Genomic DNA, 16,287 nt, shown 5'->3' with positions numbered 1-16,287 from the left:
CATGTACAGGAGTTTTTAAAGATTAACGAAGTTTGAGTAGGTGTTAAGCGAGGTAAGTGGAATGTCAGCATTCATTTTGAGAGGACTAGGATATAAGAGCAAGGATGTCATGCTGAAGCTGAATAAGGCTTTGGTCAGTCTGCACTTGGAGCATTGTAAGCAGTTTTGGGCCCCTTATCAAAGAAAGGGTGTGTTAACATAGGAGACAGTCCTGAGGAGGTTGATGAGAATGATTCCAGGAATGAAAGGGTTAATGCATAGGGCGTGGTTAATGCTCTGGGCCTGTACTTGCTGGGGTTTAGGAGAATGGGGGTGGAGGGGGGAGCTGGTTCTCATTGAAGCTCATCAAATGTTGAAAGGCCTGGATAGAGTGAACACAGAGAGGATGTTTCCTATAGTGGCAGAGTCTGGGATCAGAGGGCACAGCCTCAGAATAGAAGGACATCCATTTAAAAAAATCGATAAGGAAGAATTTCTTTAGTCAGAAGGTGGAGAATCTGTGGAATTCATTGCCACAGATGACTGTGGAGGCCAAGTTATTGGGTATATTTAAGGCAGAGGTTGATAGGTTCTTGATTAATCAGGGTGTCAAAGGTTAGAGTGAGAAAGCAGGAGAAAGGGGTTGAGAGGAATAATAAGTCCACTACGAGAGAATGGCAGAGCAGAATCAATGGCCTGATTTTGCTCCCATGTCTTTGGTCTTTTTAGTGACTATTTTAGCCACTGGAATAGATTTATACCAACAAAACTCCTCACAATATTTATTTCTGTTGCCTCACATTCTGATATGCCAGTTTAGTTAGTTAAACCAATTATTATAATTGTAATAATAGTTAACTGTTATTGATATATTTAATGATGCAAGTGTGACAGGCACAAAGCCATTCAGAGTTCTTGAAACATCCTTTCAAACTTTATTCACTCTTGCAGTGTGAGAAACATTGTGGCTAACTTGCAGAGAGCAAGGATTCTCACTTGGCCATCAGACAAAAGAGCATAAAATAAAACCGGGAGGCACTCCGCAGGGTGGGCAGCATTCATCAGTGTTTTGGACTTTTTACCCAAACTGCAAAACAAATTAGATTCTTGTCCTGCTTTTGAGAAGTGTAAAGGCTGGAGAAGGACAAACAAGGGGGACAGGGTGCATAAAGCAGAGATGAAATGACTATAGAGATTTGGTGCAAGACTGAAAACAATGATCAGGTGACACAAATAGAAAAGCAGTCAAGGTGAGGAGTGTGGAAATGGCAGAATTCCTGCTGAAAACCTGATAGCCGTGATTTTGCTCTGTAATTGTGGCAAGTGTTGAAAGTGTGGAACTTCAGGTAAGGGGTAAAGGGGTCATAAAAGAGCAGATGGACCTATTGAGACTGAACTAGTCACTCCAGAGTGATCCCAAAGCATTGAAAAATACAGTGAAACGTGCCATTGGCATTAACAGCCAACGCAGTCCACTGATGTGCTGGGGGCAGCCCGCAAGTGAAGCACGCCATTGCTGCTCTGCTGACATCCCTGTCAGCAGCTCCTTCCAATTTACTTTGGCCAACTCCTCTCTCATACCACTGTGATTTCCCTAACTCCACTGAAACACTGCTGCATCAGACTTCACTTTCTCCCTATCAAATCTCAAGTTAAATTGTGATCACTGGCTCCTAAGGGCTCTTTTACCTTAAGCTCCCCAATCACCTCCGGTTCATTACATAACAGCCAATCCAGTATAGCTGATCCCCTAGTAGGCTCAATTACAAACTGCTCTAAAAAGCTGTCTTCTTAGGCATTCAACAAACTCATACTCCTGAGATCCATTACCAATCTGATTTTCCCAATCGACCTGCATGTTAAGATCTCCCATGACCTTCATAATATTGCCCTTTTGACTCGCCTTTTCTATTTCCTGCTGTAACCTGTGGTCCATCTCCCAGCCACTGTTGGGTGACCTGTATATAACTGCCATCAACGTCCTTTTAGCCTTGCAGTTTCTGAACTCAATCCACAAGGATTCAACATCTTCTGATCTTATATCACATCTTTCTCCTGATTTGATGCCATTCTTTACCAGTAGAGCCACACCATCCCCTTTGCCTACTGTCCTATCCCTCCAATACAATGTGTAACCTTGGACATTCAGTTCCCAACTACAACCATCCTTCAGCCACGATTCAGAGAGACCACAACATCATACCTGACAACCTGGAATATTACAACAAAATCATCCACCTTATTTCATTAAGTCCAAGCATTGAGAAATAACACTTTGAGTGCTGTATTTGCTACCCTTTTTGATTTTGCAACCCTAATGATTTGATACTCAGCCTGTTGGCTGCGACTATGTCCCATCACCTGCCTGCCCTTCCTGACAGTCTGACTGCATGCTTTCTTTTTTAATCTTTTTATTAGTTTTCAAACAAGCATAGGAAGAAAAACATCAAGTACAGAGAGTTTGAAAGTACATAATTAATAAGGCTAGGATACAAATACAAACCATTAATAACCCAAATATAATAACCTCCCAAACTCATAGTATGGTACAAAAAATGGAAAAATGAAAAAAAAAACAAAAAACAATAACAAAAAAAAACTAACCTAACCGACATGGGCTATTGTATCATATCAAATGTGCACAGTAGTGTCAATAACTCCACACCTCTATCCAAATAATTAAGGATGATAAGAAAAAGGTTCGGGAAAGGTCAGTTTAACTCATATGAAAATGTTGGATAAATGGTCTCCAGGTTTCTTCAAATTTGACCGAGGGGTCAAAAATGACACTTCTAATTTTTTCTAAACTCAAACAAGAAATAGTTTGGGAAAACGATTGAAATGTAGTTGGAGGATTAATTTCTTTCCAGTTCAATAGGATAGATCTTCCAGACATTAATGTGACAAATGCAATCATCTGCCGAGCTGAGGGGGATAAACGACTGTTATCCACCATTGGTAAGCTGAAGATTGCAAATAATAGGATGAGGTTGCAATTTAATATTCAAAATTGTTGAAGTAATGCCAAAAATATCTTTCTAGTAATTTTGCAAACAAGGGCAAGACCAAAACATGTGAGTCAATGAGGCAACTTCAGAGTGACATCTGTCACAGATTGGATTAACACGAAAATAAAATCGAGCAAGTTTGTACTCGGACATATGAGCCCTATGTACAACCTTGAATTGTATTAGGGCATGTTTGGCACAAATAGAAGAGGAGTTAACTAACTAAGATTTTCTTCCATTGCTCTGTAGGTAAAGGACAATGAAGTTCTTTTTCCCATTCCTTCTTAATTTTATCTGGTTCTATTTTCATGATCATATTATAAATGACGGCTACGAAACCCTTTTGATAGGGATTCAGAATTTTTTCTGTAGTATCAATTGGGCATAAATTCGGAAAGGACTGTAACATATTATTCAAAAATTTCTAATTTGTAAGTATCTAAAAAAATAGGTTCTAGACAAATTATATTTATTGGACAACTGTTCAAAGGACATAAAGCAATTATCTAGAAATATATCATGAAAACATGTTATACCTCTCATTTTCCATAGCACAAAGGCTTGGTCCATAAAAGAGGGCTGAAAAAGAAAATCAAATATAATAGGGCCTATTATTCAATAGACCCTATTGAATGTGCATCATATCGGCCCATATCTTTGCTGAATATGGATTCCAAGATTTTTACCAAAATTTTGGCCACTAGATTGGAAAATATATTACCTCAAATTATTTCTGAAGACCAAACCGGATTTATTAAAAATTATTATTCATCTTTTAACATTAGAAAATTAATTAATATAGCTTGCACTCCTTCATCTAGAATCCCAGAATGTGTCATTTCCTTAGACGCTGAAAAAAGCGTTTGACAGAGTTGAATGGCCATACTTATTTAACATGCTGCAGAATTTTAACTTCAGCCCGACATTTATATCATGGATTAAATTAGTACATTATAAGCCTTTGGCTTTGGTTCTTACCAATAATCAAAGATCTCCCTTTTTTCAGCTGTTTCATGGCACGAGGCAAGGCTGTCCTTTAAGTCCTCTACTATTTGACATCGCTTTGGAACCCTTAGCCATTGCTATTCGTGACTCACCTAACATTTTTGGTATTACCTGTGGGGAAGGGACATATAAGCTATCACTATATGTTGATGATTTGTTACTATACATCTCTGATCCTGAGAGATCTATTCCTGTTATTTTATCTTTGCTTGCTCAGTTTAGTAGCTTTTCTGGCTATAAACTGAATTTTAATAAGTGTGAATTATTCCCACTAAATATGCAAGTTCCAATCTATAAACATTTACCATTTAAAGTAGTTACAGATAACTTTACTTATTTGGATATTAAAATCACCAAGAAACATAAGGATTTATTTAAAGTTAACTTATTACCTTGAATTGACCAAATCAAACAACTTGTTACTAGATGGTCCCCATTGTCTTTGTCATTGGTTGGTCAAATCAAAGCTATTAAGATGATAGTTTTACCTAAACTTTTATATTTATTTCAAGCACTACCAATTTTTATTCCTAAATCTTTTTTGATATTATTGATTCCAAAATATCCTCATATGTGTGGCAGAATAAAAATCCTAGATTAAGTAAAAAATACTTACAGAAGCCCAAGGAGGAAGGTGGTCTGGCTTTGCCAAACCTAAGATTTTACTACTGGGCAGTTAACATTCAATATTTAATATTTTGGACACAAGAATCAGCGACATTACAAAGCCCACAATGGGTAAATTTGGAGTGTAAATCTGTACAAGGCTTTTCATTGTTCTCTATTTTAGGATCTCCACGTCCCTTTGTTTTATCTAAACTGAATAAACAAATAACTAACCCTATAGTTAACTATACATTACAAATATGGTTTCAATTTCATAAATTTTTTGGTTTGAATAAGTCTAACTGCATGCTACAGTTACTTTTTTTACCATTTGTCCTATCCCAAGTCCCTTCACTCCAGTTCCCACCCCCCTGTCAAATTAGTTTAAACCCTCCCTGACAGCCTGAACAAACCTGCCCACAAGAATCTCGGTCCCCTCTCAGGTTCAGGTGCAACCCATCACTTTTGAATAGGTCATACCTCCCCCAGAAGAGATCCCAATGATCCAAGAACCTGAAGCCCTGCCTGTTACACAAGCATGGCAGTGGACAAACCCAAGTGCAGCACACAGGCATGGAGACAGAGTCAGGAGGCGTTATTGATGTAGCAAGCATGGAATCAGTATCCAGGAGTGATGCTAGACCTAGAACTGGCAGTCCTAAGAACCATGAAACAAGGTTATTCACAGCAGAGTCAACCAACAAACTGGCAGCCCCTTGTTGTGATTACAGGGTTTTTATCCTGCATTTTCTGATGGAAAGCAGCTGTGTGTAGTTAGTGGAACCTGGGAATGATTGGAAACTAAACAAGGGGATTGAGGCCCAATTCCTGAGGTAAACAGCAAGGCGGGGGATTACCAGAATGGACAATGACCCTGCCCCCTGCACCAGCTTCTCAGCCATGCATTTATCTACCAAATCATCCTGTTTCTACCCTCACTGGTGCATGGCACAGGCAGCAATCCAGAAATTACTACCCTTGAGTTCCTGCTTCTCAGCTTTCTGCCTTGCTCTCTAAATTCTCTTTTCAGGACCTCTTTGCTTTTCTTTCCTATGTTACCGGTACCAATATGTACCGAGTCATCTGGCTGCTCTCCCTCCTTCTCCAAGATGATGTGGAAGCGATCTATGACATCCCTGACCCTGGCACCCGGGAGGCAGCATACCATCCGGGTGTCCCATTCACATCCACAGAATCTCCTGTCTGTTCCCCTCACTATCGATTCCCCTATCACTAACTCCCTTCTTCTCCCTCTGTCCCTTCTGCACCACGTACCCATGCTCGGTGCCTGTAACCCGGTCACCGTGACATTCTCCCGGGAGGTCACCCCTATAAAAGTATCCAAAGTGGTATACTGTACTTGCTTATGAGGGGAATGGCCACAGGGGTGCTCTGCCCTAACTGCCTATTTCCATTTCTCCTGACGGTCACCCAGCTACTCACCTCCTGCAACTTCGGGGTTTTCTTGCAGCTGTTTACTGGAGAATAAAGAAATACAACAGACTTATGAAAAACTACATAAATAAAGACTGACAAACAATGATTCATAAGAAGACAAAATGAGAAAATAAAAAATAAATGCTGCTGAGAACTTGAGTTGTAGATTCCTTGAAAGTGAGGCTGTAGGTTGTGGTATCAGTTTAGAACTGAGGTGAGTGAAGTTATCCACACTGGCTCAGGAGCCTGACGGTTGTAGGAAAATAACTATTTCTGAACCTGGTGGTTGTGCGACCTAAGGCTCCTGCACCTCCTGCCTGACGGCAGGCAGAAGAAAAGAGCACGGCCTGGATGGAGGGGGGTGTTTGATGTTGGATGCCACTTTCCTGTGGCAGTGCTCCTTGTAAATGTGCTCAATGGTGGGGAGGATTTTGCCTGAGATGGTCTGGGCTGTATCCCCCACTTTCTGTAGATATTTCCGTTCCAGGGCATTGGTGTTTCCATACCAGGTTGCAATGCAGCCAGTTAAGATGCTCCCACCAGTGCCCCTACAGAAGTTTGTCAAAGTTTTAGGTGACATGCCGAATCTATACAAACTTCTAAGGAATTAGATGTGCTGCTGCCTCTATATGATGCCGGTCCCAGGACTGACCGTCTGATATGTTGATGCCAAGGAATTTCAAGCTACCATGTCACTCCACCTCTGATTCCCTAATGAGGACCAGCTTCTGGCAGTCATTCTACGACTGAAGCTGATCAGGGAATACACACAAGATGCTGGAGGAACACGGCAATCAGGCTGCTTCTGTGGAGGAGAATATGCAGTCAATGTTGAAGGCCGAGAACCTTCCTCAGGACGGATGTGTTTTGCACACTTACACAGTTATTGAGTGCTGGCTGGCGGGGTGGGGGGGGGGGTGGTGATTCCATTTTGGTTGCTCTATTTCTCCGAGTTGAAATGGGACACCCATACTGTATGTCCTCCCTCACCATGGAGAAGGCATTAGTCCTCACAGAGCTACATTCTCACCTTGCCTAGCACAGAAAGATGAAATGTAATCACCTGCTTGATTTTCCTTCCAAAAATGGTGTCGGCTGCAAATATTTCCAACTTGTCACATGCAGTGCAGTCGTCTTTAAGCTCTGAAATTGAGGTAAAGGGCTGAAGAAGGAGGAATTCCCCCCACCTTCTCATTCTGGCTTCTGCCCCCTTCCTTTCCAGTCCTGATGAAGGGCCTCGGCCTGAAACATCAACTGTTTATTCCATTCTATAGATGCTGCTTGACTTGCTGAAGAACTCGTGTCTGGTGCTTAAGATTTCTGGCGTTTACAGGATTTCTTGTGTTAAAGAAATTGGCTTTCCCCCACTCTACACAGAAATTCTGAGCCAAAGAGTGTAGTTTCCACTATAACCGTTCACATGTACCTTCTCAAGAACTCAAAACCATCCATAATAAATCTGTGGCTTGCATTGTAAATCTGATGTGATATATATGGTCTTGCTATTTGCTGTGGATTTTCAGCAAATAAAAAGCAATAGAATTAGCATCTGTCACAAATCTCAGGAATGTTTACAACCGATTATAAATTACTTATTTAAATTAGAGGAAATGCATCTGCCGATTTAGTCACAGCAAGGCCCGTTTGGGCAGCAAGAGGCAAATAATCTCCTGAGTGATGCCAGCTGAGGAGTAAATTTTAGACCATAAGACACAGGAGCAAAATTAGGCCATTCTGCCCATCGAGTCTACTCTGCCAGTCCCTAGAGGCTGATTTATTTTCCTTCTCAACCCCATTCTCCTGCCTTCTCTTCAAAACCTTTGATGTCCTCAGTAACCAAGAACCTTTCAACCTTTGCTTTAAATACACCCAATGAACTCAGTTTTGTCTGGGACAAAAAGTGCTCCCCTACTGCCTAATAATGCCCACGTCAGATGTGCACAGGGCCTCGATTTAATGTCATGTCTGAAAAATGCTGTAATTTCATCTCTGACCAAAAACACTAAATAGCAGCAATGTGTCACAGAGTTATAGAGAGAGACACTATAAACACAGGCCCCTCAGCCCACTGGGATTGGTCTAACAGCAACCATATTTATAAAATCCTGCATTAGGGCTAAATTTCGTTATTCTCACTACATACTCATTAACCCTTCTTCTGCCATTCCTCCTTCCCCAATCTTCAGTGCCCAGCATCCCAACTTCAAAATCCAGCTCCAGAAGCGGTGGGAGTCAGATTTCAGATTCAGATTGAGGTTTATTCATCACATGGACTTCGAAACACACAGTGAAATGTGTCCCTTGTGTTAACAACCAGCACACCAAGGGACGTGTTGGCACAGGCCGCAAGCATCACCACACACTCCTGCGACAACATAGCAAGCCTACCATGTTCAACAGAACGACACGAGCAACAGCAAAACAAGCCCCTCCCCCACACACAGACAGGCCTCCGACCCCGATACAGTATTTAGAGATGTACGTAGAAGGATAACCCTTTCAACAACCAAGGCTTTACAGAGTCAAACGGCAGGGAGAAGGCCCTTCGGCCCACTAGTCCATGCTGACTGTGTTGCCCAGTGAGCAAGTCCCATCTGCCTACATTTGGCCCATAGGCCTATTCACCTCTCCTGTCCATGTACTTATCCAGACATGGACTCCAAGGTCTTTCTGTTCCTCCACACTGCCAACAATCCTGCCATTAATCCCAAATTCTGCCTCCAAATTTGTCCTTCCAAAGTGAATCACTTCACGGTTTTTCTGGGTTGAACTCCACCTGCCGCTTCTCTGCCCAGTTCGGCATCCTGGCAATGTCCCACTGCAGCCTACAACAGCCCTCCACACTAGACGTAACATAGAACATAGGGCAGTGCAGCACGTTGTGCCAAACCAGCTAAAGAGCAAATCCAAATCACTTAAACACTAATCCCTCCGAGCAACGCCATGGAAATAAATAACACAGGTAGAAGAATACAGCACAGGAACAGGCCATTCAGCCCACAATGTTGTGCTGACCCAGCTAAAAAATGAATTAAAAACACCCAAACACTAAACCCTCCGACCTACACCATGTCTGCATCCCTCCATCCTCCTCACATCCATGTGCCTATCCAAATATCTCTTAAATGCCTCTAACGAATTTGCCTCCACCTTCATACCAGGCAGAGCATTCTGGGATCCAGAACTCTCGGAGTAAAAAACCTAACCCTCCCACCCCCACTCGAACCTACCCCCTCTCACCTTCGTGTAATCTGCAAGTTTACCACCCCACCAATCCACTTCCTCATCCAAATCGTTTCTAAAAATACAAATATGAAGTCAGGGTTTCCACACTTCCCTCATGCCAGCAGCTTTAGACATTTCAGGCAACTGGGTTACATGGATTGGAAGGTTTCACAAGCTGTTCCAATTCACATGTGCTGCCGTCCCATCTTTGCCCATTAAATCCCCTTGGTGGAGCTCAGTTCGGAACAGGAGGCCCTCGTGCCTGGTGCTTGGATCAGGTTGTGGATGATCTGCAGTAAATGCTCACCTCGTCTCTCCAGCTTGAATCATGGCCACTAAATACTCCAAGTCTGCCTGTCTTTAAGTTTTCAGTTGTTGGAGTGTGGGAGGGAAGAACGCGGCAGTCTCCGCGAGCAAGTGCTTCCGGACCTCACCCTGATTAGCTCCCCCTCTGCGTTTCACCCCCAGATGGTGATCCAAATCAGCGATTTTATTGTGGAAAAGCAGCACTCACAAAGAGGGAATACATATGTCCTGCTTCCAATCAGGCAAACTGGTTCTGTACCAGTCGGCACTGGAATATTTGCATCAACAATGTAGTAAGCAACAAAAATAGAAAAAAAAATGCTGGAAATACTCAGCAAGTCTGGTGACAATTGTGTGGAGAGTAAGCAGTTATTAAATTCCCTCACCATGTCGAAGGGTGGGCCAAATTCTATTTTATGACTTCTGCCTGCAGCTCCAGTAGCCATTAAGTGAGCCTTCCAGACCAGAGATCCTCGGTTCAGTCATCAGCCTTGGAGGTGGGCAGGGTGTGGGGTGACTGATGTGCTCACTGGCACTCAACATCAGGCGTGGACATTAGTTACCTGCACATGGAGGCTTGGTGCTCAGTGGAATAATTCACAGAAGACATGAATATTAGCAGCAATTAGAGGGGACCAAGTTGCAGTCCAGGTTTGAAAGAATTGTTCCATTCTGATTTCCCCATGGAGATGGCCCTATCAGAGGGGGGGCAGCAATATTAAGACCACACAGCCATGGTCTATGTTGGCAACAACCAAGTCAGTGAGGCGGAGGGTGGCAGGTGTGTTCTCATAGGATGCCATCTCCTGCTATTGGAATATTCAATCACTATTGTCCAGACTCGTTGGTCAGTGGGCATGGTAGCGTAGCAGTCAGTGGTCAGTGTAACACTATTACAGCGCAGTGACCTGGGTTCAATTCCCACATCTGTCTGTAAGCAGTTTTTCACTTCTCCCAGTGACCACGTGGTTTTCGTCAGGTGCTCCAGTTTCCTCCCGCGTTCTAAAGATGAATGGTTTGTTAGGTTAATTGGTCATGTGGGTGACTCTCTGGGTGGGGAGGTTTGGTACGTTAATTGGTCATGTGGGTGACTCTCTGGGTGGGGAGGTTTGGTACGTTAATTGGTTATGTTGGTAACTCTCTGGGTGGGGAGGTTTGGTAGGTTAATTGGTCATGTGGGTGATGCTCTGGGTGGGGAGGTTTGGTACGATAATTGGTCATGTGGGTGACGCTCTGGGTGGGGAGGTTTGGTAGGTTAATTGGTCATGTGCGTGACTCTCTGGGTGGGGAGGTTTGGTACATTAATTGGTCATGTGGGTGACGCTCTGGGTGGGGAGGTTTGGTAGGTTAATTGGTCATGTGGGTGACTCTCTGGGTGGGGAGGTTTGGTACGTTAATTGGTCATGCGGGTGACTCTCTGGGTGGGGAGGTTTGGTACGTTAATTGGTCATGTGGGTGACTCTCTGGGTGGGGAGGTTTGGTACGTTAATTGGTCATGTGCGTGACTCTGGGTGGGGAGGTTTGGTACGTTAATTGGTCATGTGGGTGACTCTGGGTGGGGAGGTCTGGTACGTTAATTGGTCATGTTGATGACTCTCTTGGTGGGGGGTTTGGTACGTTTATTGGTCATGTGGGTGACTCTCTGGGTGGGGAGGTTTGGTAGGTTAATTGGTCATGTGGGTGACTCTCTGGGTGGGGAGGATTGGTACGTTAATTGGTTATGTGGGTGACTCTCTGGGTGGGGAGGTTTGGTAGGTTAATTGGTCATGTGGGTGATGCTCTGGGTGGGGAGGTTTGGTACGATAATTGGTCATGTGGGTGACGCTCTGGGTGGGGAGGTTTGGTAGGTTAATTGGTCATGTGCGTGACTCTCTGGGTGGGGAGGTTTGGTACATTAATTGGTCATGTGGGTGACGCTCTGGGTGGGGAGGTTTGGTAGGTTAATTGGTCATGTGCGTGACTCTCTGGGTGGGGAGGTTTGGTACGTTAATTGGTCATGTGGGTGACGCTCTGGGTGGGGAGGTTTGGTACGTTAATTGGTCATGTGGGTGACTCTGGGTGGGGAGGTTTGGTACGTTAATTGGTTATGTGGGTGACTCTCTGGGTGGGGAGGTTTGGTACGTTTATTGGTCATGCGGGTGACTCTCTGGGTGGGGAGGTTTGGTAGGTTAATTGGTCATGTGGGTGACTCTCTGGGTGGGGAGGTTTGGTAGGTTAATTGGTCATGTGGGTGACTCTCTGGGTGGGGAGGTTTGGTACGTTAATTGGTCATGCGGGTGACTCTCTGGGTGGGTAGGTTTGGTACGTTAATTGGTTATGTGGGTGACTCTCTGGGTGGGGAGGTTTGGTACGTTAATTGGTCATGTGGGTGACTCTCTGGGTGGGGAGGTTTGGTACGTTAATTGGTCATGTGGGTGACTCTCTGGGTGGAGAGGTTTGGTACGTTAATTGGTCATGTGGGTGACTCTCTGGGTGGGGAGGTTTGGTAGGTTAATTGGTCATGTGGGTGACTCTCTGGGTGGGGAGGTTTGGTACGTTAATTGGTCATGCGGGTGACTCTCTGAGTGGGGAGGTTTGGTACGTTAATTGGTCATGTGGGTGACTCTCTGGGTGGGGAGGTTTGGTACGTTAATTGGTCATGCGGGTGACTCTCTGGGTGGGGAGGTTTGGTAGGTTAATTGGTTATGTGGGTGACTCTCTGGGTGGGGAGGTTTGGTACGTTAATTGGTCATGCGGGTGACTCTCTGGGTGGGGAGGTTTGGTAGGTTAATTGGTCATGTGGGTGACTCTCTGGGTGGGGAGGTTTGGTAGGTTAATTGGTCATGTGGGTGACTCTCTGGGTGGGGAGGTTTGGTACGTTAATTGGTCATGCGGGTGACTCTCTGGGTGGGTGAGGTTTGGTAGGTTAATTGGTCATGTGGGTGATTCTCTGGGTGGGGAAGGACTGTTGCTATGCTTTATCTGAAGTAAGTAAGATAAACAGGTGGCTTCTTGGGTTGGGCACCGAGATCCGAAAAAGGGCCGGTGTTTGAAAAGGAAAGAAAAACAGGTCATTTTCCCTCTGTGGTGATCTGTCGATATACAGACTCCTCAGCAGTAAGGTCTAGGAGCTTGGGATTAAGGGCTGATACTCTCAGCAGAAGGTAGATCACTGTCTTAGACCATTTCCTTTGTCTCTTGCACAGTCGTGGCAGAAGCTAGACTCTGACATAGACACTCTGCGACAGAGTCAAAGACAGCAGGAAAACTGCTGGAAATGGATCTTAGAGGATTTAGGTACGGCACTTGCTGCTGAGTGGAGACTCCGGCTACTGGAGTTGGAGTCCCGTGGACCTCAACTGGTTAAGGCCCAGGAGCACCTGCACAGTCCGGTAGTGAGCAGAGTTGTGTCTCTGGCTCCAAGACTAATGAACGGGGTGACAGCAATACCTCAGCTTCCTTCCTTCGGCAGTCCGAAACAATCAGGTTTAATATCACTGACATATGTCATGAAGTTTGTTGTTTGGCAGCTGCAGAGGAGTGCAACACATAAAAATACTATAAATTACAGTGATATATTTTTTAAATTAATTAATTAAGTAGTGCAAGAAGATAGAAAAAGTGGAGAGATAATGTTCATTATCCACTTAGAAATCTGATGGCAGAAGGGAAGAAGCTATTCTTAAAACATTGAGCCTGTGTCTTTGAACTCCTATACCTTATCTCTGTATTACGAAGAGGGCATGTCCTGGGTGATAGATGCCACCTTTCTGAAGCATCGCTTTTGAAGATGTCCTTGGTGGTGGGGAGGCTAGTGCTCATGACAGAACTGGCTGAGTTTACAGCCCTGCAGCTGATCCTGTGCAATGGCCCCTTCTTACCAGATGGTAATGCAACTTGTTAGGGTGCTCTACACGGTACTTTCATAGAAATTTGTTAGAGTCTTTGGTGACATACCACATAGCCTCAAGCTCCTTCTGAAATGTAGCATGTCTTCTTCATAATTGCCTCAGTATGTTGGGCAGGTTTGATCTTCAGAGATGTTGACACTGGTGGTGTGGAAGTGAAGGAAACTGAAATCTGCAGTCATGTGAACAGTTCGCACCCTACAGCCTATTGCCAACAAAGACCATGGTTACATGGCGGTAATGTTGCCAGGCTAGTAAACCCAGAGACTTGGATTAACAGCCTGGCACCAAGAGTTTACAGTTCCTCTCTGGCAACCTGAAACACTTACTTACATTTTTAAATTAAGTCCATTAAAGCTAATGTGAACATCAAATAACATCACTGATTCGGGATATTTGGCCATTAACACGTGGTTGTTTTGCTGAACTTATGGGCAAGTTGTGTCTGGGGTGAGAAGGGTACGATTTAAAGGGGGCCTGCAAGACCAGTTTTTCCAAATGTGAAATGAGCTACCAGAGGAAATGATAGAGGATGGTACAATTATGACATTTAAAATAAAACAAATATTTGGACAGGTATATGAATAGGTTAATATTTAGAGGGAAATGTCCCAAATGGGACTAACGCAAGTAGGCAGGATTCTGTGTGGATAAACTGAAGCAAAGAGCCTGTTTCTGTGCTGTATAACTCTGACTTTAAAAAGCTTCGAATAAAAGGCCAGTATTAATAACTATGTTCGTGAATCTACTGGATTTCATTAAAACACCTTCTGTTTAGGCATGCTTGAGGTGAGAATCTTTTCATTTTGGCCTGTATGTGACCCTTCTCTGACCCCACTTCTAAATTGTCCTGTGAACAGATTGAACAAGACACTCAGTTGAACCAAATTGGTCAATGGCTTCATGAGGGGTTTGGAATAGTCATTAAATTCTGGGCCTAGGAGAACTGAGTGACTGACCCTTGACCTCACTTCCAATCACTCTGAGTGTAATCCCATTCCCTGACTTTTCCTCCATATCCTTGGATTTATTTTCAAAATATTCCTGCACATCTCTTTATTATCCAGTCTGCTTCACTGCTTGCAATGGGAATAAATAAATGGACAGCTCTTTCAGATTCAAGGGCAAGTCTTAACGACTGAATAGTCTCCTTTCATGGAAGCAAGCAGTCTGAGGTAATACAAATCCTTTGCTTCAGTGGAAATAGATCTTCTGCGTGTACATCATCAAGTTCCCTCACTATATTAACCTTTATAACATTTCCCCTGAACTTCCATTCTAGCTACAGGTTGCCATGACGATACCAAGTTCATTCTTCCTCTTTCCCTGCAGCAAGCTCAGATAGGGGTGCCAACTCAGGTAAGGAGATGAGCTCTATAGCGATTAGTGGTGTGACCAAAGTTCACCAACTGCAAAGGCAAGCCTGGTCTTGAGTTCACAACTATAATTACAAAATTGTGATAACTGCAGAGGTTCAAAGTGAGAAGGTTAAGTTATTACATAGGAAGATCACGTCAGAATATAAATAGACGTCAATTAACTTTCAGATGCATAACTAGGAAATGAATTTCAATTTAGATAACTGACAAGTGGTGCACTTTGGCAGGAAGACTGAAGAGGCTTTAAGCTCTTGTGGAAATGCCTGCATTATCACCAAATGTAATTGCAGTTTAATAGGTCATTCAAAAATGACGCAAGCACTGAGCTCATCTGGGGAAGAGATCAAACCTGAAGCAAGCAATATGAGAAAGGCAGAGAAAAGACAACTAACAACCTAGTGTAAGGAATTGGTGGCAAGGATGAACCATGCTCCCTGTGTAGCAATGCACACAATGTCCATAATACAACAGGGTACAGGAGGCAAGGAATAGGTCTGGTCTGGATTACCAAGCCATGACTACAGAGAGATCAGCACTAAACATTACAGGGGATAGTATATTCAGAAAAACAGAGTGAGGAGCAGGGATGAGGGAGGTCTGCGACACCCAAAGACCAAGACACCAGTGAGGGCTGAGAATGTGTCAACGTCCACCACCTCCAACCAGGGTAGGTCCCAGACTGCTGAATCCCTAAGTGCAGGCATGCCCAGAGCATCGACCCCCAGCCAATGCAAGTTGGCTAAAATCTGTCATGGTCCCCTTCATGGTTCAGCTCGCCCTTGTGTTTGGTTTCATCGATAGATTTTGAAATGGCACCCAATTCATTACTATATACCAAGGAAACAGCAGTCCGACGAGTGACCTTGAGGAGTCGACTGAAGCAGTTACAACACGCAATTACCTCATGAACCTAAGCCGCTCTTGCTGCCAGAACCTCTTATATTCCATGGGCACCGACTTGGCTGATATTTATTATCAGTGACCTTTCACACATCCATACCACATCGCTCTTGACAATTGCATTACCCTCATAAATCTTCTTTGTTATTCCTCTGTAATCACCAACAAGTTAATGAAGTATAATTGCCTATAACAAATCCAAGCATGTCATCTCTTACGAATTCATATGTATTCAAATTACAGCAAATTTTCTCTCCTATTATCAATTTTGGTAGATTGCCTGCCATCAAGATTAAGCAGTTGTAACTGAATTTATGTTTGTATCTTTTTGAAGAACAATGTAATATTTGGAGCCCTCCAGTGTTTAGGCATTGCCAGAGGAGGATTGGAATCCTATGCCCAATGTCACCACAATCTTCAAACTCACTTCCCTCAGTAACCTGATGCAAGCCATCCAAACCTGGTGATTTAGCCATCTTAAGTATTGCTGCCATTCTAAAACAGCAATTTAGCCACGTTTAGTCACCCCAGGTTTTCAAATGCCTCTTCTTTTCA

At 43.7% G+C, this 16,287-nt stretch overlaps 1 protein-coding gene across 1 annotated transcript in view; it reads left to right on the top strand.

The window, feature by feature from the left end:
- The window catches only part of mreg (melanoregulin), a 135,986-nt gene that overhangs the window by 104,813 nt on the left and 14,886 nt on the right, over nt 1-16,287 (top strand). The window contains exon 5 of the mRNA XM_073044506.1: nt 12,752-12,842. Coding sequence (XP_072900607.1) covers nt 12,752-12,842 — 91 coding nt within the window. The remainder of the gene's footprint in view (nt 1-12,751; nt 12,843-16,287) is intronic.

Source organism: Hemitrygon akajei, chromosome 5 (genome assembly GCF_048418815.1).
Source record: "Hemitrygon akajei chromosome 5, sHemAka1.3, whole genome shotgun sequence".
NCBI classification, from domain to species: Eukaryota; Metazoa; Chordata; class Chondrichthyes; order Myliobatiformes; family Dasyatidae; genus Hemitrygon; species Hemitrygon akajei.
The sequence above is the reverse complement of the archived record's forward strand: the minus strand, read 5'-3'. Positions and strand labels throughout refer to the sequence as shown.